The sequence below is a fragment of the Populus euphratica genome, unplaced genomic scaffold (genome assembly GCF_000495115.2).
Source record: "Populus euphratica unplaced genomic scaffold, PopEup_1.0 scaffold118.1, whole genome shotgun sequence".
Taxonomy (NCBI): domain Eukaryota; kingdom Viridiplantae; phylum Streptophyta; class Magnoliopsida; order Malpighiales; family Salicaceae; genus Populus; species Populus euphratica.
The window spans coordinates 303,645-331,451 of record NW_011500007.1 but is presented as its reverse complement, the minus strand read 5'-3'; the positions used below and the strand labels follow the sequence as shown (position 1 = coordinate 331,451).

General features: G+C 31.6%; 1 protein-coding gene across 3 annotated transcripts; it reads right to left on the bottom strand.

The window, feature by feature from the left end:
* Positions 1-4,958: 4,958 nt before the first annotated feature.
* Positions 4,959-21,485, bottom strand: LOC105141250 (UPF0505 protein C16orf62 homolog). Of its 3 annotated transcripts, none has more exons than XM_011048420.1 (22): positions 21,210-21,485; positions 20,911-21,111; positions 20,611-20,826; positions 20,102-20,261; positions 19,340-19,436; positions 17,545-17,714; positions 16,202-16,371; positions 15,650-15,838; positions 15,398-15,487; positions 13,998-14,078; positions 13,272-13,415; positions 13,026-13,108; positions 11,745-11,886; positions 11,557-11,640; positions 9,094-9,255; positions 8,925-9,012; positions 7,600-7,677; positions 6,936-7,002; positions 6,753-6,852; positions 6,130-6,246; positions 5,982-6,038; positions 4,959-5,220 (listed from the first exon to the last, which is right to left on the bottom strand). In XM_011048420.1, exons 1-22 carry the CDS (start codon positions 21,366-21,368, stop codon positions 5,086-5,088), a joined length of 2,790 nt encoding a protein of 929 aa, XP_011046722.1. In that variant the 5' UTR covers positions 21,369-21,485; the 3' UTR covers positions 4,959-5,085. The 3 variants fall into 3 exon arrangements, with proteins under 3 accessions (XP_011046722.1, XP_011046723.1, XP_011046724.1); XM_011048421.1 differs by having other exon boundaries at positions 16,202-16,368; XM_011048422.1 differs by lacking the exon at positions 7,600-7,677.
* Positions 21,486-27,807: the final 6,322 nt, after the last annotated feature.

Below are 27,807 nucleotides of genomic sequence, written 5' to 3'. Positions count from 1 at the left end.
GTAAAAATACCTCTTCATTTTCGCTACAGTTAATGAATACCATAAATGTAAAAACAAAAAAATAAAATAAATTATAAAAAAAAATATTATTATAATATTTATAAATAACACAGCACCATTTACCAAAAAGAGGAGGGGTTTTTATCATACCCCTCCTCACATTAAACTATAGTTTTAAAACCTGGATTAGTCTGGTGGGTCAACCCAGGACCCGGCCGACCCGGGCTTGAAACCGGTCCAGGTCTAAATAAAAACCCTTTTGGGAGTTAGCCCAGTGAAACCCGGTTGACCCGAAACCCGGTCGACCTGGGTAAACCCAACTGAGACCCAACCTTTTTTATATATATATAAAAATAAAACGACATCATTGTTACTGTTGGTAGATGGAGAATGACCTTGCTGTTGTTGCTGTTCTTATTGGATATGAGGTTGCATTATATTCATATGATTTGAAAAAAAGAGCTTGAACAATTTATTCATATCAAAACCTCCACCTCCCCCTATTATTCCCCCACCTCCTTGTTGTTGCTGCTTTGAATTACAGGTGAAGCCATTATTAAGCAACAACAAGAAGTGATCTGATAATATAATATATAGTAATTGGAAACAATCAATCAGAAGGAAGAAAAATATAAGAAAAAACTTACAAAGTAGAGGAATTCTTGGATTCGTTCAAGTTTAAATCTTTTTTCAGATCAGATTAAAAAGTTTCTCCACCTCTCTCCTCTCTCTATTTTGTCATCCCAGAATAGGGTCTCTCTTTTCCTTCCTCACCCTTGACTTTCTCTTTCTAGGACTCTCTATTTTCACTTTCTACTAATTTTATTTGGGTATCAGTCTTCCACGCCACCTGTGGTTTCCGGGCATGGTCGTTCTGCTTGGGACATGCCTGCTATGTCTCTAGCGTTTTTTAGCCCTCGCCCCGAAGCAAGGCAAAAATCGAGCATCGAACTCAAAAAAGGATAAGAACCCTGTTGTTTGGGGGGACATATGAAAAGGATGGGAAGAAAAAACAGAGACTTTTTTTTTGGGTTGAACCAGATTGACCCGGTTCAACCCATCTGACCCGTGACCAAGTTATTTGACCAGGTCAATTACCAGGTTGGGTTTTAAAACTATGCATTAAACTATTCTTTAAATAGGATTTTTATTTTACTTACTATAATTTTTAAAAAATGTATATATATATATTTTTTTATTTTTAACATTAAATTTATTTAAAATAAGACAGCATAATTATTTTTATTTTTTAATAAAAAAATTTAGATTTTTTTCTCAATTTCATCTTTATCATTAGATTAATAAAAAATTAGAATTCAAATTAATTTCAATATGTTTTTCATAAGGTTATAATTATTTTAAGACTTGGATTATAAGTTTGGTGGATTAACTTTGGTTGATTTAAGTGTTGTTTTAATCAATTTTATCTTTCAATACTTGATTATTTAATAATTGAGTTTTATAATTTATTTTGATTTACTTTCTAGTATGTTATTTTGATCTAATAACTCAAATTGTAGGTTTGATTTGTTATCTCGGATTCACTTGAGTCATTCTTTTGTTATTTTTTAATTATATATTTTTTTTTCTAGTTTCATCTTTCGGTATTGGATTTAATGAAAATTGAACTTCGTAATTTGTTTATAAGTATTGACAAGTTAACTCGGGTAGATCCAAATCAATTCAATATATTATTTTTTAAATATTTTTCAAGAAAATTATATTTTAAATATTTATTTTGAGTCTAACTATATTTTTATTGGTTATATATATTGCTTTTAAACCTGCTAAGAAAAATGAGTCTTATTAAATTAATTTTTGCATAATTTATTTTTTTATACTAGAAAAAATATCAACAAAGCCAAGATATTTTTTTAACATTAAAAAAAAATTAAGCTGAGTTAGGAAATAGAATCAAATAATCCTAAAAGAATTGTATTATACGAAGTAAACCGGAAATAAATAAATAGAAGTAGTGGATTGGTATGAGACACGCTAGTCCACTAGGTGGTGTTACGATCAATTTCTACCATCTTTATTCCTGAAGATTACTAAAGTCCAAAATAAACATTCCATACCTGCAGGAATTGTTCAAGAAAAAGCTGAAAATTGGCCGAGATTATTCTTGAAGATTCTATAAGTTCTTCAGGGCAGTGTTTTTTATTTATTTATTTAAAATAATTTAATGTCCTATTCTGTTTAGTTTTTTTTTTCATTGACCGATTAGCACAGTAATATTTGCCATTAATATTTTCTTAGTCAGAAACTGGCTTCCAGGTCAATTATCTTTCCCAATATCTATTTCTCACTCCCTTTACATGCTTTCTTTATTTCCTAGTGTCTTTTCTTTTCTATAATTTACTTATTTAATTGCTTTCTCTACTATGAAATTTAATATTTAATTTTCTTTAGTGTTTTTCGCAAGTTCTATGCTTGATATGAACATAAATCTTCATGATTTGTTGCTCGATTTAAATTGTGTCGTTTAGATTGAGATAAATATCTCATATTTATCTAGATGAAAACTTATTAATAATCTTTTGATTATTAATTCATGTTGACCTTTATTGTTTATACGACCGATATAGATCCTTGGATTTATATCTTAATTTAGCTTTTGTGTCTAAATTCAATATTGTTGAGTATGATTTCTTTAAGATAATCATTTTTTTTAGATTACTTCGCTAATCCTTGCTTATTCGGACTTATTATCTCTAGATTTTTGTAAAGATCCACGATCATGCTTGATCGTGAGGTAGTTGCTACTTTCTAGTGAGTCTTCCAGCTACTCGAAGGAATCTTCCAGCTACTCGAAGGAAGGAAGACATTTATATTGGTAACATGTAAAATAGAGTCTTGTAAGAACTTTAAGAAGATTTCGAACTAAGGGGTTTGCTTTCTCTATGATTTCAGGTTCGAGTCCTTGGTTGCTCATATGATGGCCACTGGAGGCTTACATGGTCGTTAACTTCAGGGCCCGTGAGATTAGTCGTGGTGCGCGCAAGCTGGCCCGGACACCCACGTTAATCTAAAAAAAAAAAAAAAGAATTCTAAGAAGACAGCTGACCAACAAAAGGCGCGTAATATTTGGGAAAACTCGTAAACTCCGGGTCTGAAAAATTAGAAAACCAGTGTCCACAGTTAAATTCTAAAAAAAAAACAAAAATGATAATAATTAAGATGTAGAATTGTTATAAATTGATAGAAACTCTTAGTAATTTAATTTAATTCTTGGATGAAATAAAATAATAAAATTAATATGTGAAATATTAACTAGTGATAAATTAGATATACTTTATGTAAACCTGAGAAATAATAATAATAATAATAATGTATGTGAAAAATATTTGTGATTGAAGTTCTATGAAAATAAGTATATGAGACACCTAATGAAGTACAGTATATATAATTGTATAGATATAAGAATTATTAACAGGTTAGTGTCATAGTGGTTAATAACACCAACTTAAGGTTTGATAAGCAAAGATCAAGGTTTGAATCCTTGTATTATTAAATTTTATTTTCTAAGAAAATAAAATAATTTTTAGAGATTAGTATTAGCTGAACTCAAACTCGAGATAAGATTATATGTTCATTAACTATTAACTACTTACCACTTATATATATATATATATATATATATCGAGGAACAAAATTATGAGGTGTATAAAGGGAAGGCATTTTTGTAAATTGCATGAAATTTCTTCTTTTCTTATATTTGAGGCCTTCGACCATTAAAGAAGAAAGAAAGTTTTCTTCTTCTTTGTTACTTACAACCTTCACTCCAAAGTGAGAGTTGAGGATGGTAGTTATTGAAGAAGCAAGAGAGACATCTTAAACCGAAAATAAAAGAGAGTTAAGGATTTGGAAAGTTGAAGGCTATGGAGAAGCATGAGAATTTTCGGAGAGGGATGAAAAAATTAAGAAAGAACACCAAAGAAGGGATTGAATAGCTTCAAACTAGATTGGTAAAGTGCGTACTAACCTAATTCTTGTTGTTTTTCACGTCTATTTTCTTTAAAAGGGAAAGACTTTTCAATTGCTAATTATAGAGTTCTGGAGCAAAATAAGGGAAAATGCCTATTTTGATGTTAATTTCTTAAAATAACATGAATTTAGCAAAAATAATGTTTATATGATAATCCAACAAAGCAAGACTTTTGCATGAAAAAAAAAATATTTATTGAATATTTTGTTAGTACAAAAGGTATTTAGAAGAAAAGGAAAAATATTAAAGTTATCTAAGAATATCCTAAACTTATTTCAATTACCATCGGAAAAAGTTTTCATAGTTCAGCTAATTATAAAAAACTCATTACAACTCATATGAATAGACTACTAGCAAATTAAACCCAACAAACAATTAGAAATATAAAACAAATAATAATAAATTTTATTTTAGATATGATGATTTGAAACGATAATACTTTTTCTATAATATAACCAATTCCTTACCTTAAAACTCTTCAGAATAATTATGATTTCTAATAATCATAAAATGAAGTAAATTGACAACTGCCATTTTTACTCATTCTACTCATTTTAATTGGCTACAACGTGCAACAATACCCGTAGCCTTCATTTACGTATTTCAATTTGAGCATTCCCATATTATTACAAGCGCTATCATTCATCAATAAAATAAAAATCATAATAAACTTAATATTACCCTAATCCTTATCTTTTTTTAGCATCGCATCCATCGTGACCATGTCTTCATCACTAGCACCATTGCCATTCCACGATATCACCATTTAATTATAATAAATCAATTAATAATATTTTTTTTCATATTTTTTATTAATAACATATTATCATGTTTCTTAGATCAACACACGAATTTTTTTTTCTTTTGCACATCTTTGTTAAAAAAATAATAAACATTTTCCAAAAAACAAAGCATAAAACAAATTTTGTAAGGAAAAAAAAAAAACAGAATAGAAAGTCGTACCACAAGAGGCCCTTAACTTCCCGTTGTTTTCTTTCTTTCTTTTTTCTTAAATGAATAACCGCTCAGGGAATATAAATGTACATTTCCAAAATCAACCATTTAACATTTTGATAGATCATAGTGTTGTGCAAATATCAGACTGCTACAGGTGGAGGCAACTGCTCGTTTAAATATTTGATAGTGGACTGCAAGTACCTGTCATCAGCACGAAGGCACAACCTAGCAGTTTCGATCAGCTTCCAGCAAACTTCTAATATATCCTGACATACCTGCACAAAACAAAAGGCAGGAGAGGAAAGGTCCAATGGAATGTTTGATTAGTTAAGGCATCACATTTTCAAATTGCAACACATGGAAAGCAAAGACTTTTTCTGCCAGTTGCTCAACAGGCTACTGGGGCATCACCTATATTTCCTTGGCTCCAGATTTGGGGAAGCTTTCACAGAGGGATTAGCTGTTTGGTAAACTTTTTGGGGTGCGACAAATCACCCATGAATTACAGCATATGCAAACTATTAAAATTGTAAATATTGGCTAGTTAAAAGGTGTGCGTCATACACATGATGAGCAGTGGGTCCTAAGCAATCTGATTCAATATCCTACTCCAGCAAAAGAAAGTCCTTTTAAAGATTGACAGTTAGGGGAAAAGAAAGGGTATTTATAATTTATTTATACTTCAAAGAGGTCACTGGGGCAGAATAATTTGACGCTTTAAGATGAAAAGGTTACCTGAGTGCTCAAACATATATCCCCAGGATAAAACATGAGAATGGGGCAAACCATTTCCAGAAAAGATGTGTAATGGATAAATAGAAATTTCAGCTGGTCCTAACGAGTGCAAATGGCATGGTGATTAGGCTGTTGGCATGGCAGGTTTAATGCCCATCCACTGGTGCATATTCCTTGCACTGATGGAAGATGACAGCCAATGTACCTCTCTATGATAGAAATGAATTGTGCAAATTCCATTTTTCAAGATCAAACAATTTGCACTAAAATTAAGTCATCAAAAGATAACTGAGAAACATACCACAAAAGATGATGCGATGCAGTTGCAAGCTTCGAGTGCCATGGTTCCACGAGCAGCCTTCATTAGAACACATCACATCAGCATATGAGAAACATGGCCTATTACTGGCATGGTGGCATGACAACTCATTTGTTGAATGCTTTGTTACCTTTGGTGGCTCTTGTTCAATGAAACTAATGAGATTCTGAAGAACACACTCAGACAATGCAGCAATTTCATGTGCATAGGACGCATCACCAAAGAATAACATGTCATTGCCCATAATCTGAATAAACCAAACAGAAAATCATAGGAACTTTCAGATGTAAACCAAACTTGTAAAAGAAATTACATGTGCATGCAACACTGGGCTTGGATTGTTGCAAGAAACTCAGTATGAAACAAACCAGAGGTAGCAATTAAAGGCAGCATAAACAACAATGCTACTACTTTGCAGTAGCTGGGGTTTTTTCCAAATTGCCATTCATGAAATGTCTCATTTCATGCTTAATTAAATCCAAGGGAGAATGATGCTAGCAATATATGAACATATCTAATGCCAGAGCATATTCATTTTCATATATAATATTCCAGCTCATATCACATGGTTTTTAGTTTACTGCGGTTAGCTAATCACTAAAAGATGTATACAAAATAAAAATTGTTGCCGACACAGAAATAATATTGAGAGTTGGAGCCAACCACCCACCTGAAAATAGTAAGAAATAGGCATTTGAATTTTTTTTTAAAACTTAAACATGAAACCTTAAATTGGAAGAGAAGTAGAAGTACCTCTGCACAGTATGGATAGTATGGGAACTTATCCTGAGAAAGTGTTGCCAACAACAAAATTATCCCACAAAATAACCTTATCTTCATTCTTGGAGTCATCCTACAACAACATTTCATGAAGATGAGGTTTGTTAAATTAAATTGATAAATTTCAAAACTAAAGCAGTAACAGACAAGGCTTACCATGACTTGGAATAAATGAGAGAGAGAATGCTATTTGGAAATCTTGTGATGCCTTGGTCAGGATTACCTACAGATTAGAACAAATATACATGTATTAAAAAGAGAGAGAGAGAGAGAGTTAAAGGAACAGTGTGACTCTGCAGAACATAGATCTTATACATGACAACTTGACAGCATGCCATAGAAGATTATTCTCATTCATTTTCTTAAGATGCTAAACCATTCTCAATCGAAGATAAACTCATGCAGCACCAGGTTTGGTTTTACAGTTTCTGATTTTTTCAAAACCTCTGTTTGATTTTTTATTAAAATCCCAAGTAAAATATTGGGAATATTAAGCAGTAAAATCAGAATAACGAACCAAATTCAGGACTATCTAATAAGCAGTTAACATGAAAAGAAGAGCTTTCCACAATGAACTAATGGAAATTCTGGCCTCATTACAACAAAAATTGGTTGAAATACAGTATTCTCACACCTTTATTATCCTTTCTAAAGGCTTGTATTAAGAATACTTGTCTAAAAATTTCAGGATGTCATTTTGGAAAAACAAAGGATTGTTCAGAAGACATCCCAAAGAAAGTAATGAAATAAATACGCCATGTGAGCTTAAATTTTCACCAGTTATGCTAGAGATAAAACAATGATAAAAGTTTTCAGAGACCTGGAAACATAACCAAGAGGCTACATAATTTTTGAATGGATGAGAGCATTCCACCAGCATCAATTGATGTTCTGGAGCCTACACAAAGGGTATAAGCCAATTGAACAGCCAATAAAAATCATAACATTATATCACTCATAAAGTAAGACCACATTTAATTTTAAGGTCTGTGTCACAGATTGGACTTATCACATCAAATACATGTACGCATCATAGACCAAGACATGTCACATCTGTGCCCAATTTCAAACTGTTACACAAACTTTTCATGTCAAGGGAAAGAGTAGCTATCAAGGATAGAAGCGCCTACATTTTCCAGCAAATTTATCCACATCTGTTTTTTATGTATGTGTTTGCTTTATCTATGTGGAAATATGATATCAACTTCCTTGGTGAAAGGTAAAGACTTCAAAACAACAAATACAGAAACCTAGAAATCAGATATACAATATTGAGAAGTATCTCTAAATGTCCCTCTATTTGTATGCTGAGACAGCTGATCATGAAAACCCACCTACTGTGTTACAATTAAAGAATTGTTTATCACATCAAACTTACTGTGTCCAATGCGATAGCATGGTTAAATTTTAATTTTCCAAAAATGATGTTCAAATGTGGCAATTTCTTTGGAATAAAGCAAATCATAATCATTTCTGCATTTTGCTCATTACACAGTGACTACCCTAAGGTTGGCATTTCAAGTTAACAATTTAATGCTCTGACAGTTACTTTAATTCCTATACAATAATAGCTTTCGATTTCTGAACTTGAAAATGCTTCCAATAATGTTACATGTCAATTTCAAAAATAAGATGGATAGAATATAAGTGGACAAAGTTGGTTCTCTCACAGTTATACGGGTTTATATCCCCATATTAGCACTCTGATTTTTTAACTTGAAAACAAAAGAAAATGTACTAATATTAGATGTCAATTTTGAAAATGGGCCAAACTCAACATCATCCATTCAAAGTCCAGAGCTTAAGTAGTTGGTGTTTTGGAAAAATAAAAACCAAGAATGTAACCTTCTCTGATTAAATTTAGTAATTATATGAGAAAGGGGTCAGTTGGCAGAGTACATTATGATTTGTGTAAGTTTATAACCAGAGAGATTATTACCAAAAAATGTATAGGATAGGATAGTATATATCAGCTTATGCAGTTCACAACGAAAGATATTACATTTTCTTGATTCTGTATTATAACTGAGAAATGACTAGCAATAACTGAATACTCATAAATTAAGGACAGATGGCAAGCATCAAATAAATTGATTGGTCAGGAACTGACTCAAGTGCTTCAATTGTAAGAAATGATGAACTAACCATCTGTCAAGTCAAAACATTCTAGGCAGCTAATTGCAGAAACCACCAGGCCATCTGAATGAGAAACTAAACCACCTAATAAAGCAACCTGAGATATCAAAACGAATATGATGAACATATGTGGCTTACTTGCAGCACCAGATAGTCGCATCAAAGGCGGGAACATTACCTCAGCGGTCTCAATATAAAGATTAAACTGCACAACATGCTCTAAAACAGAAGGTATTGTGACCTCACTAAATGCTATGCAAGATTTGACAAAATTGAGGTGCTTTCTTCCATCTTTCAAAGCTTTGATAGCCAAACAATTGCTTGAATGGACTAGAGTCTCCTGCAAGAAATTTCAAGTACTGGATGAAGATTTTAAGAGAGTGACAGAACCTCTTATTTCAGAACACACAGGTTTCTAGGGTACATTCAGGTACATTCAGAGTCAATTCCATCTTCAGTTTATGAACTGAAACTAGTTTTGTGAAGACAGTATATGAAAATCTTAAAAAAAAAAAAAAACCAAACCAACATATTAAACACACAAAATAACTTCTCTCCAATTACGTTCCCTTTCTAGCTAGGTCAATTGTCAATGACTTTAATTTCATTAACTGTTTCTTTGTGAACAATGTCAACAACATAGCCATCATGATAAATAAGTTTGAATGTCACTGGGTAGTTAGACATTTCCATTGCACTTTTAAACATTAACTATTCCACTGCCACACAGTATTGATGTATAATCCTCAAACTACTCTCTGGTCTTTCTCTCCCCTCCTTTTCCACCACTAATAATTAACATCTCTTCACTTTCTTCTCTATGCATGGTTTTAAATTGCAGTTATGATCGTGAATCATGGACTTTCATAAAATAGCAGTGGTACCATCACAGTGAGGTCATTGCTGTTGCAAATCACTAGCAAGACAAATCTTTTCATGATGCATATTTTATAATAATTCACTAAATAAAAACAATATCAACATTTCTAGTAGTTAGACATATCATGCAAACAATACATAATAACTTAAATTTATGTCAAAAATATTCATTTTATTAAGAAATCCTGGAAATCAAACATAGTTAAACTTAAAGATAATAATACAACAAATTAACTTAAAATTACAACCTAGGTTAGTACAGTATTAGTAGCCAGAACTGAAGTCAATTTAATCTAAATTTCTAATAATAAACTATAAACAATTATAATTAATTAAATCCAAAAAATAATTATAAAAAATGAATAAATTAGGTTAAGAAAATTAAATGAACCACCACTAACACAAATGTTAGTCATGAGAATTAAAGCTCAATTTAACAAATATTTTTAAATTCTAGCCAACTAAAATTGTTAGCAAAAAAGTTTTGAAAGTTTTTTCAAAAATAATTTGTGGAAGGCCTTTAATAACTAGAACTCCAAAAGCACTACCACTCGGTACTCTTGGGTTGTAGAAAAAATGAAAAACAAAAAATGAAGATGAAAGCAGGCCAATATCTTCAAAACATGGGCTGTGACAACCGTTATCCAATACAATGACTTTTTGAAGCAGGAGCTTTTGGGAGAATAATATTTTCCTCACTAAATTTAGTTTTTTTAATTAGTTTAGGAATCCTTATGCTATTTAGACTCTATATTAGTCATGTAACTTTTAATAGTGATTTCTCTTCCTATAAGGATTGGGTGTTTAGGAGTCTGGTAGCAATTGTTTTACAAAGTATTTTTCGCTCGGAAATGCATCAAATTAATGTTTTGTTTTTTAAAAAAAAAATTATATTTGACATCAAGACATCAAAACAATCCAAAAACACTTAAAAAAATTAATTTAAAGCCAAAAAAAAAAATTCAAATTTTGACAAAAATCAAGTTAAAACTTAAAAGGCAAACACGCACTTAGGATTTAGAGGTTGTCTACAAACGCTAAACCTATTTTTCTAGTTCCAGCTTCAATTTTCTTCTAGTTTTAGCCATGATATTAACTGTTTATTGCTGCTTTGAGTTGATTTATCTTCCCACCCTACCTCAGTTTTTGGTACAAAATGCCGTTAGCAATATGATAATAGCAGTAACGAAACTTAATGCTGATTTTCTGTTAAATAGTGGCTGTTACATAAGTAACCGCATTTTTTAAAACAATGCCTCTATATGTCAAATGTCTCTAAAATTCTTTATTTCTTCTTATTCTCTTTTCCCTTCCAATATTTTGAAGGTGCATGAGCACCACAGCTGCTATATACAAAGTTGTACTGCAACATGAAGATACCTCTGCTAACAAAGGATACCAAAAACATTGTAGCCCTCCATGTTCTATTACTTGAACCTCTTCTTGGCTGCATATAACAGAGTTCAATATTTTTGTATATAGAATTAAGATTCCCTACTTCCATTGTGAAGGATTACCTATTACGCTCAAGTTTGGACAGCATGATCAGTAGAAACACTAATCAAAGGCATATTCCTAAATATAGTACAAACACAGTCATCTTAGCTTCAAAAGCATCTAAAGCATACCAGGAGAAAATTGTATAACATTTTAAAAGTGTGATTGTAATGCTGGATATGCTAGAATTAGAGATATTGTAACCTAAGGAGGAAAAAAGGGCTCTATTCCTATACATTTTATTTATAAAAAAAAGGAGTCTGACCTTGAGTTCATTTATGATACCGAAAGCTCCACGGCATTCAACTAAAAACGTTAGATGTCTGTCCATCTCTGTCCCATAGTCAACCTGATAGTCAAGAGCAACAATAATTGTCAACCGATCTAATGATAGGCTACGTACACATCATAGGACATAAGGAAAGATGTATACAGCTAGCTGAGATTAGTTACCATCTCAACAAAACGAGAAATCAGTCGTAGTGGCTGTTGGTATTCATCATCTTTCATACTTCCAAAATCTATAGCATCATGTAGAGACTGAGAAATTTCAAAAAGCAACTGTATGGTTGACAGATCATGCAAATAACCGGTCCTGCACAAGATATAGTCAGAACTGCACTAAGAGTTGATAAAAAGTTCTTCAAACATTGCCATGCATGATAATTAGAAAAGAACATATTAAAGTGTAAGGGAAGGGGCACATATTGAAGTACAACGAACTACAAAATAATGAATGAAGATCCTGAAAATGGTTTTCCAGAATCTTATTTCACAAATGAATCTACCAATGTCTGTTACATCATGTAATTTTCATACAATTAGCAACAAGGCTGGAACTCAATGAATCTTGTAGGTCACATCCTGTATTTTTGTTGTGTAGTCTAGGATTGAGTATTTCATGTTGTAAGCAAGATTATTAAATAATGCAATGATTCACCAGTTTTTTTTTTATACCTCTAACAAGACCATGAAAATTTAGATGTTTTGAAACCTTAGCAATAGATGGTTCATTTAAAAGAAATAAAAAAGGAAAAGAAAGAAAGGAGAAGCAAAAGGTGGTTCTATGAATGAAACAACTTCCAAAACTCTAAAAGTTCCATGAAATCATAATGCCACATTGTTTGTGATTAACACAACTCTCTCAGAACCACTAATGGTATTTTCAGTGTGCTACATATTTTAAAGAAGTGCACACCAAGCCCTTGTATCCATACAACTTATCAGATAACTGCACACCAAGCCCTTGTATCCATACAACTTATCAGATAACTGCACACCAAGCCCTTGTATCCATACAACTTATCAGATAACTGCACACCAAGCCCTTGTATCCATACAACTTATCAGATAACTGCACACCAAGCCCTTGTATCCATACAACTTATCAGATAACTGCACACCAAGCCCTTGTATCCATACAACTTATCAGATAACTGCACACCAAGCCCTTGTATCCATACAACTTATCAGATAACTGCACACCAAGCCCTTGTATCCATACAACTTATCAGATAACTACCCAGGTCAGACATGCTTGGTTGCTGCAGTGTTTAATAAGCCATTATTGGTATGCACCAACATACTAGAGTACAAAAATCCTCCTATAGACCGACAGATATTTTAGCAGGCTCAAGAAAATGAATGGCATCAATGCAACGAAAAACAAAAATAGTTAGAAAGTAAACACACATTAGATTTACCAGGATGATATACATAGGTAATGAAAGTTACCTTGTCGCCATACTAAGGATATGCATATTGATGTTACTCCTAGGGTTCCCATACATTACATCTAAGATTTCAAGAAAATGGTCCTGCAGAAATAGATCACAACCTATTGCTTGTTAGCAGCTAAATCAAATTCCATCATGGCATTGAACCACAAACCAATTACTTTCTCAGCATGTGCATGCTTTACAAGCAATTAATAAAAACAAGGGTACCGGGGGTGTGACAGATTCTGCGCTCTTATCTTACCAAAGCAAGTACATCGTGCAAGTCTGTGAAATGAGAAAGAAGCTTCATCAAAATCGACTTCAAGCTTTCAAGCTCATCTTCATGTATTTCTTTATGGCATGCTCGCTTTGAAATACCCTCTAAAATGGTTTTCAAATGATTATCCTGGCATAATCATTGGACTCAGAGAACAGATAACTACAGCACCAAACACACAGAAGAATACCAATAATACAGCATAAAAGAGGCACAAATAGGAAAGCATTGCACTCAGCAGTTATTATTTAGAGCAATGATTAAAGTAAAAGCAACATGGTTTTCTGTTCTATTATCCTACCAGAACTGAAGAGCAGTGGGTGTGACTTACAACCCCATGAAAGAGAACACCCCTAGACTCACAATCTCCGCATGTGCTCCTTAAGATATGTGCTTTAAATCCCTTAAGCTTCTCAGCATAGCACTGATTTGTATTAAATTCTACATGCTGGGTCTTTTACAATTGACTTGTTATTCTCAGAACCAATTTAAATCCCTTAAGCTTCTCAGAATCACTTTGCAAGGTGCAGTACGAAGTGGTCACAGTCAAGAAATGCATCTCAGCAAGATATCATGATATCATCAGAAACAAAATTTGGGGTGTGGCTCCAGGAATGGAAGCGACCAAACAGCATGCACAAGAGCCATTTCATAAGAAATTAAGGCAAACAAGGCCAAAAGGAGCCAATGCCGCAACACATCCAAACTTACCATCTGATTTTGAAGAACAATGTCCATATAAGCATCCACAACCGTCAAGTACTGATCAAGTCTATCATATTGAGCAACTGCCTGGAATTAATAGACAAGATATAAGCATAGCAATACAGTTAAGAGTAGCTTAAGAAAATGTGTGTGTACGTGTGTGTGTACATATCAAAGAACATTCTTCTAAAGAGCTAAATGTTGATTAAACTTGCAATAATGTCAAATTCTATCATAATTTACCATAAGCTCCGCAGCCATTCCACATCATTAGAATAGCCAAACTTTAACTTTCAAATTAGATACAGGTGCTTATACTGCAATGGCTATCAAGCATTCTTGAAAATGCATGACTCAACAAGAAAATCACAACCAAAAGCAATACAAATGAACACCCAGCTCCTACCACATTCCCTTTATAATAGGTAGACACAAAGGACATTGAAAAATGTTGGATTAACAGAACAGAATACTGAAAGAGATTGTCTAGATTATTGGAAAGGTAGCTCACACAGCTATTTAAAAGGGAGATGAGCCATTCAAATTTGTATATATTTCAGTTATTTATATGGAAACAAAATAGCATATGGGTAATTGAGTTACTAATTTGTAATGTTTAGTTCTTAGCATCAAAATATCTAAGTGTTTAACTTTATCTAGCAAGTCTAGCACCTATCTCTGCCATTTTTATGGCTACTAAAGTTCATATTCACTGCACCCTAAACAAACTTCTACAACTGCACAGAAAAACAAGCCATGACTACCAATGAAACCAAGCCTCGAGGAAAAGCAAGATTCCCACCAGAACTTCCTGGAAATAAAATGTAAGCCAGAAGTCCTGGAAGAAGCCTTCTTCAAAGCTAATGACTTCAAAAACAACTCTTCCACCTTACTTGGGGTTTTTCCCAATGCTCGAGACTTGCACCCAATTCCACATATCCTGGCCACAATCCAATACATGAAAAGAAGGCTGTGATGCTTCTCACCACTATTACTGTCCATCAAACAAATAGCAAGTTATGGTGCCTTAAGAGGTCCCCTTGCCTTAAAAAAATTGCAACTATTGATTTTATTAAGAACTATTGTCCAAAGAAAAGTATTAACCTTGAAGGGTTCCTTCACTTTCCAAAGACAATGGGCAAGATGGAAAGGTAAAGGAATAGGAGATGGGGCAAGATGAGAGAGATAGCATTTGCAGTAAAAATTCAACTTCTAAGTGGGGCACCTTCCCCTTCATATATGCTCGAATTATTAAATCACCCCCCTCATTGATATTGGTGGCCTACCCATAATTTGCAGGGAACAAAATCATCTCATACACAAGTGTACCATACACATTAGGCATAAAAGTAAAATGATTGATGAATTTGAAAGATAATAAAACAGGAATATAAAGCTCTAAGGACCTGAATAACTTTATCCACTACTGAGCAGACAATGTCCGGTTTGGATCTACTTTCACTGAGCCTGAATCCAAGTAACCTGTAATTCAAGCACTGAGCCAACCAAAAAATAATACTAACTCAAACATGGCATTTAAATTTTGAAATAGAAAAACTAAATGGCAAGATTGTGAAGTCCTTGCATGCACGATAGTATGTAAATACCTATAGTGTGTGTGTGCGCGCGCGCGTGCGTGCATGCAACATGGGCAATACCTGATCGAAATAATGATCTTGGCTGCACTCAATCAGATGAAGGATACCCACAAAATTGGACCTAATTACTTCAGTTGGAAGTTCTTTCAGTAGATGGTGAAGAACAAATGAGATACAAGGGGAACTCCCACATAAATCTTCTCGATTCCTTCCCAATCCTAACTCCAGAAGTACAGAATCTACTTGCCTCTTTCAATAGAAATAAGTGAGTCAATATAACAATACAACACAAGCTACAACTAACTTACAACAGCAATTTGCGATGAGATACTTCAGCAATGTACTACAGTGTTACTAAGGAGCACATAGCTGTGTCTCTTGTAATGAAAGAACAAAAAGTCAGAATGAGTTTTGCAAAGCCCAAATGCTAAATTGTTGTACTATTCTCTCCTTGTACTACTAGAGTTCAGAACAATTTAAATATCAAAGAAACTTTGTCAACTGACAGCACATGGTTTTGCTGCTGTACTCTGAAAGCTTGTGTTGAGATTTCAACAATGAAAATTAGGAGTGCTGCTGCAACCATAATTACCAAAGAAAACAAATACTGACCTGAGACTGAGAGGTATTCTCAAATATGCATTTCATGATATATTCAATAGTTGGTTCCATCAGACCAACAAGCAACCTTTTCTTGTCAGCAAAATGTCCATCCTCCTTCGCTGATAAATGACGCATCAATAGAATTTTGGTGTCGTTAACACAGGTGACCAGGTGCCCTGCTACAGTAAAATTAACATAATATGTCAAATAGAAATGAGATAGTGTATTGCAACTTTTTAATCCTTTCAGCAGGTGCACTAGTGATGACTGGGCATGGTCAACTCAAAATGAAACACGACACAGAAATTTTCCAAAAGAGACCAAATGTCAGATCACTTTGTGGGAAAAGTGATCTTTCTATCCCTTAGCAGTGAGAGCACAACTTTTAAATGCAAACTGCATGAGCTGGCATGTTCATCCTTACTGGTGCCATACTTCTCTTTTTCTACATCAAACGACCGCCCCCAATCCCCCATCCATTCACCAATGCAAGAGAGAGAGAGAGAGAGATAACCAAGAGGTAGTCCCATCCATTCACCAATGCGAGAGAGAGAGAGAGATAACCAAGAAAAGAACCATCTCCAGTCAGTAAACAACATTTTTTGCTCTATTTATTTGACTCCATTCACACATTATCTTTGCCTGATCTTTTCTCCAGTGCTTCTTTCTCCCCTTACAGGCCAGGGGTAAGAGAAGAGGGGTTTATGCAATATAATAAAATGTATGTGTCATTTTAGATCAACTTACAAATGCCATTTATATGTTAGGATAGATTAGCAATGGAAAAGAGCTATGATGAGAAAAATGGAAACAGGATACAGAATCTAAAAGTCATAATAGGAAAGAAAGAACTCAACAGGTACGGTCTCACAGATGGTTTTTGGATGGTGCTCCTAGATGTGAGCAGTTGAGAATATCACAGGGGCAGAATCTGTATAGTCTATGTTGTGAGCATGATGATATAAATAGACATTAACCTAATTTTTAGAAAACCTGATTTTTAATGAACTTCCAATCATTCCTCTCAAGTTTTATCTCCCTCTATTTTCACATCTAAACCCTGGCATAAAACACAAAGATGAGCATAATCTAATATGGCCTGCTGCATAATAAGAGTCTATTTTTCTAGCAGGACCAAATCAAACTCATATTTGATCTGGATCTTCAACACAAATCAAACCGGCCTAATTAGATTTGAACAAAACTTGACTACATGAATCCGGAAAAGGGTGTGCCAAACCCACTACATAAGACCACACATTTGGTAACTTGAAATCTAATAATATTTCATACTCTGAAAATAGCATATGAATGGCAATAAGCCACTTCTGAAATTAAGCAGAAACATATACCTATATCAGACAAAGGCAACTTCCTTGCACAGTGGGCCATGTACAAACGGCAGTAGGCAGATGCTATTGGATCAACTACCCCTCTTGCCATCATAACAAGGCGCTGGAGACTATCTAGAGGTTGGTCAATCAGAAAACGCCAGCAAGGAAATATAGCCAACTCCAAATAACTGAACCACAATACCCAGAAACAATATGTGTGAGAGAAAAGAGAACAAAGCTCACAAGACCATATATTAAAAGGAAAACGAAAGAGCTTAAACATGAAAAAAAATTATCAAACCACTAGACAGAAAAAACTATTATTAAGAGAATGGGGTGTAAAAAGAAGACAATATGGATAGCGTATAAAATCTTAGATTCCCATGAGCAGCCCAAGTATCACTGAGAATACATTAACAAAAGAAAAGAAATATAAGAATAAAATTATATGAACCATTGGTAACATTTTAATATTTTAAGTTATTGACCACCAAGGCTTGAGCATAACTCAATTTTATCGAGATAACCAAAACATAGAAGAAAAAAATAGTAGCTAATTGGAAAATCAGAAAAAAGAAATAACTAAGATTAAAGGAAACAAGGAAGATCAGCATCCAGTAGCTCCCCTAAGCATGATGTGTGAACCTGTAATGAGCTTGGGTAGAGAAAACAACAACTATCCCACCTTCAAGCGCCATTCAATTTTACCGCCCACAGCAAAGTAAAAATAGTTAACCTTATTAACAATGATGATCCAAATGTGACTGTGATCATTGAGGTCTATAGAAGAGTTTACAAGAAGTCCTTTGATACAATGAGTAGTGAGGTAGTGCTATGTCCTAAGAATGCCTTGCATACGTAAAAGTGTAGATGGATTTTCCTTCACCTAGGAATTTGCATCACTTCGCAAGTTGAGGATTGCTTCAAGTAGTTGAGGTAATCCCCTACTTGAGAATTGATGCAAATCCCTACAAGGAGGAAAATTTATTTACACTTTTCCTTATGCAAGGCATTATTAGAAAGCAACACTACCTCACCACTCAACTTATCAAAAGACCCCTCGTGAACTCTACAAGATCCATCTTAAATATTTTTACATGCCAAATATCAATTGCATGTTGCTTCAAGCACAGCTAGAACAACTCAGTTCAGCACACTGATCTTGATTTATGGGTGCCATTTTAGGAATGATTTTCAGTTTCTTAAACATATCTTGCTATATATACTCAGTTAAGACTGTTATACATATCTTGTTAAGGTATTTGCTTGTTGCCTTAGAATCACCAAAAGGAAATAGGCGCCAGATAGGCACAAAGAAATGTTTAGCCAACAGAGAATAGGAAAAACCTATCAATTAATTCTACCAAAAAATCACAAATTTGGTTTTTTAACATATAAATCTACCACACACGCACAAAAAAAAAGGACAATCTCTACAAATGCATATTTTATCTTAAGGCAAACGCTTGTGTGACATTGTTTGACATAAGGTGATCATTTCAAACTAAAACATTATGAAGCATTCCCAAGTTACTCCTGTTTTAAGTTAAACTCCTAGTAAATGCAGCACCTGAATCATAATTGAACTAAACCGACATATCATCATAGGAGCAGTTTCCTTTTCAAGATGCCACACTCTTTGCAGTGAAACAAAACATACGAGACTAACAAACAGAGTACAAACATAACTACAAACTAAAAATCAATGCAGAGAGTTTATGAATCAAAGAACAAATAAGAGAGGAAGAAATGCTTCACACACTTAGAAATAAGGGTAAAAAATACAGAGAATATAAGAAGATAAGGACTTCACATGCGTGGAAGTAGCTCTCGAATTGAACCAACTTTGCAAAACCAATTATTGCAAGTTTCTTTCGCATCAGAGCAAATATCAGTTGCTTTAAAATTCTCTGCCAAATAAACAGAACAGTAGTTTCAGGAAAAATTATCAAGCTGCTTCAAAAGGAATGAAAGAAAAGAAAATAATCAAGAATTTTAGCATGCCCAGAGTTGAGAATAGTACAATATTTGGCTTACAGCAACAAAGATGCAAGTTCAAGTTTCAAGAGTCCCTTCATGAGAAAAAAAATGAAAGGTAGGACTGTCTTCAAATTATTCCACCCAAGAGCCAAGACTGCAATTCAGTGGGATGATGACAGGGTCATGGCATTTCTTTTCAGATAATTTAGTCTGAGAACAAGGGTAAAAATTTTCTAAGGCTTTGTAAACTACAGTATCTAATGACACAACTCTGTTGACTATTCAATGATTTCATCATGAAATCAACAGGAATTGTATTTAGCACATTGACATCATAAGCATACCAGAAAGATAGATGTGCACACTCATCGAGATAGTCGGACAAGCATGCTTATATGTTATTATGTCAAACAGTAAATGGTAGAACTCAGTAACTCAAGGTACAAAAAAAAAAACATGGGTACTCAACTACTTGTTTATGCAACATCGAACTTGATATATCTAATACTAAACAAGAATTAAATCCAGCTGCATGATTGTCGTTATGAAGTGAAAACGCATGTGACATAGACAAACAAATGGAAAAGATTTAGACCTGGTAAAGAGCACAGAAAGGTTCCATCTTCTGAAAATTCAGCTTTCTGCTGGATGCGTTTCCATACCATATCTCCAAGCATGTCCAATACATCTGTAGCAAGTACAAATAATGTAGGATAAAACTGTAGAACCGATGTATCCATCAAAAGTTTAGCAACCTACACAACAGACAATTGAAATCAAGTTAAGAAAAACTTCAACCGAGATTCAAAATACACTCATGGACCTACACTTCTCAAATCATGAGGATACAGATTTTTTTACACCATGAAGTAACAGGTGTACAACTCACAATTTTCCTAGCACGTGAATTGCTAGATTGGTCTTAAAAGTTTGTATACCAAAATCAAGCCACTTTCTCAAGAGCAATGTGACCACATTATTTCACAGACTGACAATATACATTGATCATTGGCCAGCTCAACTAATTCTCATAACCAATTAGTTAAAGAAGAAACCTACAAAGCCAGCCGCATCCATTAAAGAAATCCTCATAGAAAAAATAACCTTTATAGTTAACTTCAAAGCTGTTACACGATCTTCAGCATGCCAAGCACGGTTGATTTCATCTTTGAGCTCGTGTAATCGTGAGACATACTCCTGTCCAGTAATGACCTTCACATCTTCTTGGGAAATCCTTCGTGGATCATCCACTTCCTCTAAATGACTACTTTCCGAAGATTCCCGGAATGATGTGCTGCTTTTAATGATCACATCAGGCATCTGTAGAAATTATATCATATTTCCACTAGTATCATTAACTTCAGGGAACAAAATCAAATAATTGAAAAGAATAGATAAACTTACAGAAGCAATTGATATCATTTTGGAGACTGGAAATTTTTGCATTAAGAATCTCTTGAAAGAAGTCCACTCCTTGGAAGAAACTTGACTGTTATTATCAGTAGTAGTATTAGCAGCTTTTTCTTCAGCACTAGTTGAATCCTCAGCGTTTAGTCCTCTTAGCGGGTCAAAGAAATCGTTATTTCCATTCTTTTCAACAACCACCTGCATATAAAAAATGAAAAGAAAAATTTATTGTGGAAAAAAAAACAGAAGAAGAAGAAGAATGGAAGAAAGATGTGTGAGAATTTCGAATGTTGGACCTGGTTGTGGAAAGACGGCGATGGAGGTAAAAGAGGATGGTGATCGGTGCGTGAGCGACGAAGCACGCGGCCTTGCTCTTCGGCTCTGTAATCTCGACGCCGGAACTCCATGCGAGCAACAGATTTTCGACTTCTATGTCTTTGATCTTTCAATTCCATCGTAAACAAGTATAGGAATTAAATTCAGATTTATAAACGGCAGTAAACTATTAATTAGTTGTAAAAAACTAATTGATTATTATTATTATTATTGATAAACACTAGATAAATAGTGACCCGTCGCTGCATTTCAAAAATTTTGAACAAATTTGGCAGTTTGTATGAAAATGACCACTTAACATATAGTAAAAACTTTTGGTGAAATATCAAAATTTTGATCATATAACTTTTTTTATGTGGTGATTATAAACTATAATATTTAATTAAATATTATAATTTTAATAAAGACATTATTAAATTCAAAATTAATTAATTATCAACTTGTAATAATAGATTGCAATAACCAATTAATATAAAAAAAAACAAAAAATAATTATTGTATTAATAATAATTTTTTAAAATTTTAATTAGATTTTATTTTTTAAGAGAAAAATATATATTTTAACTCATAAAATATATTTAAAAATATTTATAAAATTATAATTTTTATGTTAAATGATTGATCGATTCATAAAACCAGATCAATTAGTGGATCAGTTAAGTCAAATAATTAACAATGAAGCTATATGCTAAGTTATCCCGCTCCAAAAACACGGTATGTTTAAATGTTACTATTATAAAGCGCAACAACCATCTTGTACTACTGTGGATGATGATATTTAGTAAATGTTATATTTAAAAATTACAACAAGATAAAATAGTGTTATTTTACTAAATATTTTTTAAATAGTGTTATATTATCAAAAATTTTAATTTAAAAAATTATTTTTTTAGCATAAAAATAATTATCCGATCATTTCCAACACTTATTAGGAAAAAAACATCAATCATTATCTTTAAATCAAGTTTCAAATCTAAAATAAAGTATTAATATTTAAAAAAATTGATAATCTCATAACATCCTTGGATAATCACAAATATTCCAAATGGCTTTTTAATAGTGTTATTAAACTCAGCTCAACAGATTAATATTAAAACTTCTTAACCTGATTGTTTATCTAGCCTAAATTTTAAATTAAACCATGTAAAAATTACCTAACATAACTTAATTGATTTGATGTGTCTAAAGCCAGCCTATATAATCAGTAAAATTATGGTTTGACATTTAAAAAAAATTCAAGATTGAGACATCGATATATTAGATCGATCCGGGCTTCCCAACTTGACTTGCCAACTTGCAACTTGATCATGGATTTCACTAAGTTTAATAAAGAAATTTTAATTATTTCTTATTTAATTATATAATAACAAAAATAGTCGCTCAAAAAATCCATCTTTAACCCAATATTGGGATATTTGTTTGAAATTATGATAATTCTATAAAAAATAAATTGAAACAAATTAGAAAACCCCATTTTCAAACAACCCAAGCTACCATACTAATGAACCTATTTGGCGAAGCTATTTTTATTTAATTATTCAACAAGACACTCACAAAATTGAGTATCAATTTAATGTTGGATATTTATTTAAAACTATAATAATACCATAAAAAATAAAATAAAATAAATTATAAAGTTCAATTCTTAATTAACTCAAGTTAACTCGTCAGAACTCGTAATATGGATCATGAACTCCACTAATTTTAACAATTTTGTTTTTTTTCTAAAACTATTTTTTATTTAATTATATGATAGAAAAATAAATGCTTACAAAATTATCCATCAACCTAATGTCATGAAGTTTATTTGAAATTGAGATAAACCTACAAAGAAAAAATAATAAAAATTATAAAAATCAATTCAAAATAAAAAAAATATTGAAGTATAACATTAAAAAATATAAAAAAAACAAAAAAAAAAACCAAGATTGAAGGTTGAAATTAGAGAAAATTAATAAGAAAATCAAAAGAAAAAAAAGCAAAGAGAGGAGAGAGCCCACGAGCTTAGGTGGCTTAGCATGACTAAGCCTTTAAAAAAAACCCTCATGCATGTGTTGATGCTTTCTTTATTTTTTAAAGGGCATGTCATATTTCATTTGCCCCTTTTTTAAAAATTAAAAAAATTATTACAAATGAAGCGTTGCCTGCTACTCTAAATTTTGATCACTTATGGCTAAAAAGTCAAGCTATCAATTCTAATGCTTGAAAAAACTCATTTTCACCTATTTTTGAATCGGGAAAACAACTAAGAAATACTTTAAGGACCTTAATAAATCATTAAACCAACATTTAATTAGTTACAAGATAAAAAAATCAACTCGATCCAAAAATATTTTCTGAGACTTGATATGTTTTTCCAACAAAATAAAGGAAAAAAAGACCTAAATAGAACTTCTATCAACAAATGAAACTTATTGACACCATCCCATTCCCTTTCCATTTAAATGCTCTCATTTTCAATTTTCATCAAACAATATAATTAAATTCTTTTTTATGAAATTTAGCATCAATATAATGATGAGGCTTTTTTTTTTAATTGAGATAGATATATAAAGAATATATTGAAAAAAATCATTAACCTCAAATCCCAATAAACACAATTGGGTTGAAATTTTTTTTAAAAAAAATGATAACCAAGGACAAAAAAGAAAAAAGAACCACAACCAGTATCATTGCACTTTTAAAAATAAAAAGTTGACCATTTTCTTTTCAATTTAGTTCCTCTCATGTTGGATTTCTTATAAATAATATAATTAAAATCTTTTTCATGAAACAAAGCACTAACCTAATATTAGAAAAATATTAGAAAATTTTTAAAGACCACAATAAATATATATAAATAAATAAAAATATATTATTAGCCTTAAATATCAATCAACATAATATTTAATAATGAAATAAAAAAATTAATGAAAAAAATATCAAAAATAATAAAGAAATATTGTGTGAATTCACAATATTTCCTATTAAAGGACACACTGACATACTTAGCTATCTTAGTGTTTTTTTTAATGCTTAAAGATTTTATAGGTAACAAGCCACATACTTAGTGCCACATCATTAAAAAATTTAAAATAATATCACATTATTCATAAATATATATTTACATGAATATAATAATATTATATGTTACTAACTAATTGGCTATATAGGAATTAAACAGACAAAAGATGCTTTTTCAATATAAACTTGCTCATTAGAAATTAATGAGCCTAGATAGATTTTCTAAGAAATGAGCAACCTTATTATTATTATGTTTTCTAAAGTGAATAATTCTAAAATATTGAAAAGGGTCAGCTAACTCATTTAAATGCATGAACAAAATATTATAAATAAGATTCATCCTCATTTGCTACCTTGAAGTAATGGATAAGTTTAGCATAATCTAATTCATTAAAAACACGAGTGAAGCCAAGATCGATAGCCAGCTTCAGTCCATAAATAACAGTACAAGCTTCACCTATAACAAATAGATATTGCACATTCAATCCTTTATGGGCTAAAAATAACAATTTGGCCTAAATGCTTTCTTGATATGACTTCTCAACCATTGAGATTAATCTTGATCAAGTCAATAGTTGGAGTTTGCTAATATGAGGTTTTTTCCATTACATGACTGAACTTTGTTAGTTTCCTCTTTCAAATTAGCTGAACAATAACAAAATAAAGCAGAATAAACAATCTTTATAACTCTAGGTTCATCAATATTGTGGGGTTCAGGAAAATATAAGGTATTTCTATCAAACTAAATACTCCAAGCTAACATGGCTACATTCTCTACCTTAGAATCATCAAGGTGCCTTTGGAAAGTGCTAAACCAATTAACAATAGGTTAGGGTATCTTTAAAAGTTCTCCAACAAAAATGGTTAACTTTAAAATTCCATATACGTTTTTTTCTAAATAAGCCAATACAATAATCTTTATTCTATATATATATATGGAGAGAGAGACAGAGAGTAGAGAATAGAGATTCTAAACCTATAGTTTGAAGAATTCGAATGATATATAACCCTTGAGTCTTGTGTTTTTATAAAAAAAAAAAGAAGCTAAAATATAATTTTATTTTGATGATTGTAGGTTTTTAAATCATTATATCTATGAGGTTCATATAAGTTGATATTTTGAAGAATTCGAATGGTATATAACCCTTGAGTCTTGCGTTTTTATAAAAAAAAAAAGCTAAAATATAATTTCATTTTGATGATTATAGGTTTTTAAATCATTATATCTATGAGGTTCATATAAGTTGATGTTAGAGTAAGTCTTTAAATCAGATTATATCCCTTATATCTTCAAGTTTTTGCATTATATTATTGTCAAGTTCTTTATTTTCTCTAAAAATTAGTTATGGCATCAAGTTAAAAAAAAATATTTATGATACTGATTAAATAAAATCTTATAAAAAAGAATAAAGAAAAATCACAAGAAAAGAAACTTCTAGGGTTTGTCATAAATCTTGATTCAAGAAACATAGAATTTAACCACTTGTTTTAAATCTGAAAAAAAAAATATTGATTCTTGGGGCTTCTTGAGATAAATCTTGATTTAAGATATTTTAGGTTTACTTGGTTGATTTTTTTAAAATTACAAAAAAAAATTTACATTTCCAAACCAATTATCTATCCTGCATCATAAATATCACACATACACATCAAAATAACATACAATTTCCTACGATTTAAACTCAATTCATCCATTTCCTTATATGTTTCTTATATGTTTCTTATGGTTGACCCTAGGGTCTGTAACCATCATTTAATTATTCTTTAATTTAAACCAACTTCTATCATATTCAACAACTATTTTATATCAAATTAATAATTTTACAACTAATTATATTGTCCTCTAATATTCTTCAAGAACCCTAATTTGAAAAGATTAGAGATTTTATTCTAAAATGCTCAAAATTTTAATCAACAAAGAAATAATTGATGAAGATCATATTACCACTCAAGTTTGATACAAAAATCACCTCCTTTAAAAGTTCGACTTCCAATACCTTTTTCTCCTTCATAATTTGTTTGTTTCTCTCTAAAACCCCAACTTTCACTCTCCTAAATTTCTCATAAGTTCTTAGTTAAGTTTATTTTTCTTTTTTAAGTCTACCCTCACACATTAAATAAATCCTAATTTTGATGAGAAGTTATGAAAAATACAAGAAAATAAAAGATGAAAGCTTATTTTTCTCTTTATAGCCAACAAATGGTTCTTCAAAAGAGAGAGATGATGTTTTTTATTTATTTGCAATTTTGCTCTCACTTATGTCTCCGTGTTATTTTGTGTAATTTACTCAATCCTTGGTACCATTTTAACACTATTAAATGTCTAAATTCATCATTATTTCCCTATTATCTCTTAAAAAAACTTCACTTTAATTATAACATTTTTATTTTATTTTTATTTATTTATTTTCATCAAGGCTTATCACTATTTCATAAAATTCATAAATCTCTAAACCAGAGGGTGGTCTACAAAATATTCTATTCATTTTACACTTATTTAAACTCACTTTAATGTTTTTTTATAAATTCTTAAAATCACAATCAAAGGGTGTACATAAAAAGGCCAAGAAAAAATATAAAAAAAGGTTAAAGAATAGTGTAGTGGTCCAATAACATACTTTGTTTGCAATATAAAAAGAAAAATATGATCCAGCTACTATTACAACAACAACAACAACGTGCTTTTTAGTAGTTGTAAGAAAAATTTAAAGTACTACTAGATACCAACAAGGAGCAAAACCATAAGATAATAAAAATAGTTTGAATAATATTGGAGGCTTAAGATAAAGGTGTAAAGAGAAAGTTTTCAGAAGATACTTCAAGGTGGGTGAAAGCTATTAACAAAGTTAAAAAATCCTTCATTATAAGTTCAACAACAAAAAAATTGTTAAAAATAGTTTTTTCATAAGCCTTTTTTCATAATAAGTCATCTTTCTACATTTGATTGAAATATATTGATGATTAATTGATAAACTTGTTTCTTATAAGAGAGCTATACTTTATGTGCCCAAATTTATCTCATGGGACATTAAAACATCACAGGTAAACCAATATGATCATAGAGAAACTAGCAAGAGTAATCATCAAATATGAGTTATATTAGTATGTAAAAACCCTCGCATAAACATATTATCAAAGGTAATGAGACCTTGATGAGTAATGGAAATTCAAGATGAAAAAAATAAATAAATGGTGGAAATACTAATAAATATGATGTGTAAAGGAGATGATGATCTCCATAAATAAATTTAAAGATATTGTTGAAGTTGAAATGAAAGTTATATATTTTAGTTGAAAAGAGGGTTATCACTTTGCTAAATCGGGGGGCACAAACAATGCCTCTCGATGTTCAAAAATACCTTTATATTGTATTATTGAAAGCGTCAGCATTGATACGACTAAAAGATTGATATCTTTTTTCAAGTATAGAAGTGTCGAAGTAATAAATTACCCGGCAAGACCAAAGTCAAACCACAGGAAGATTATCTATATAAATTATAAATAATAATAATAATAATAATAATAATAATAATAATAATAATAATAATAATAATA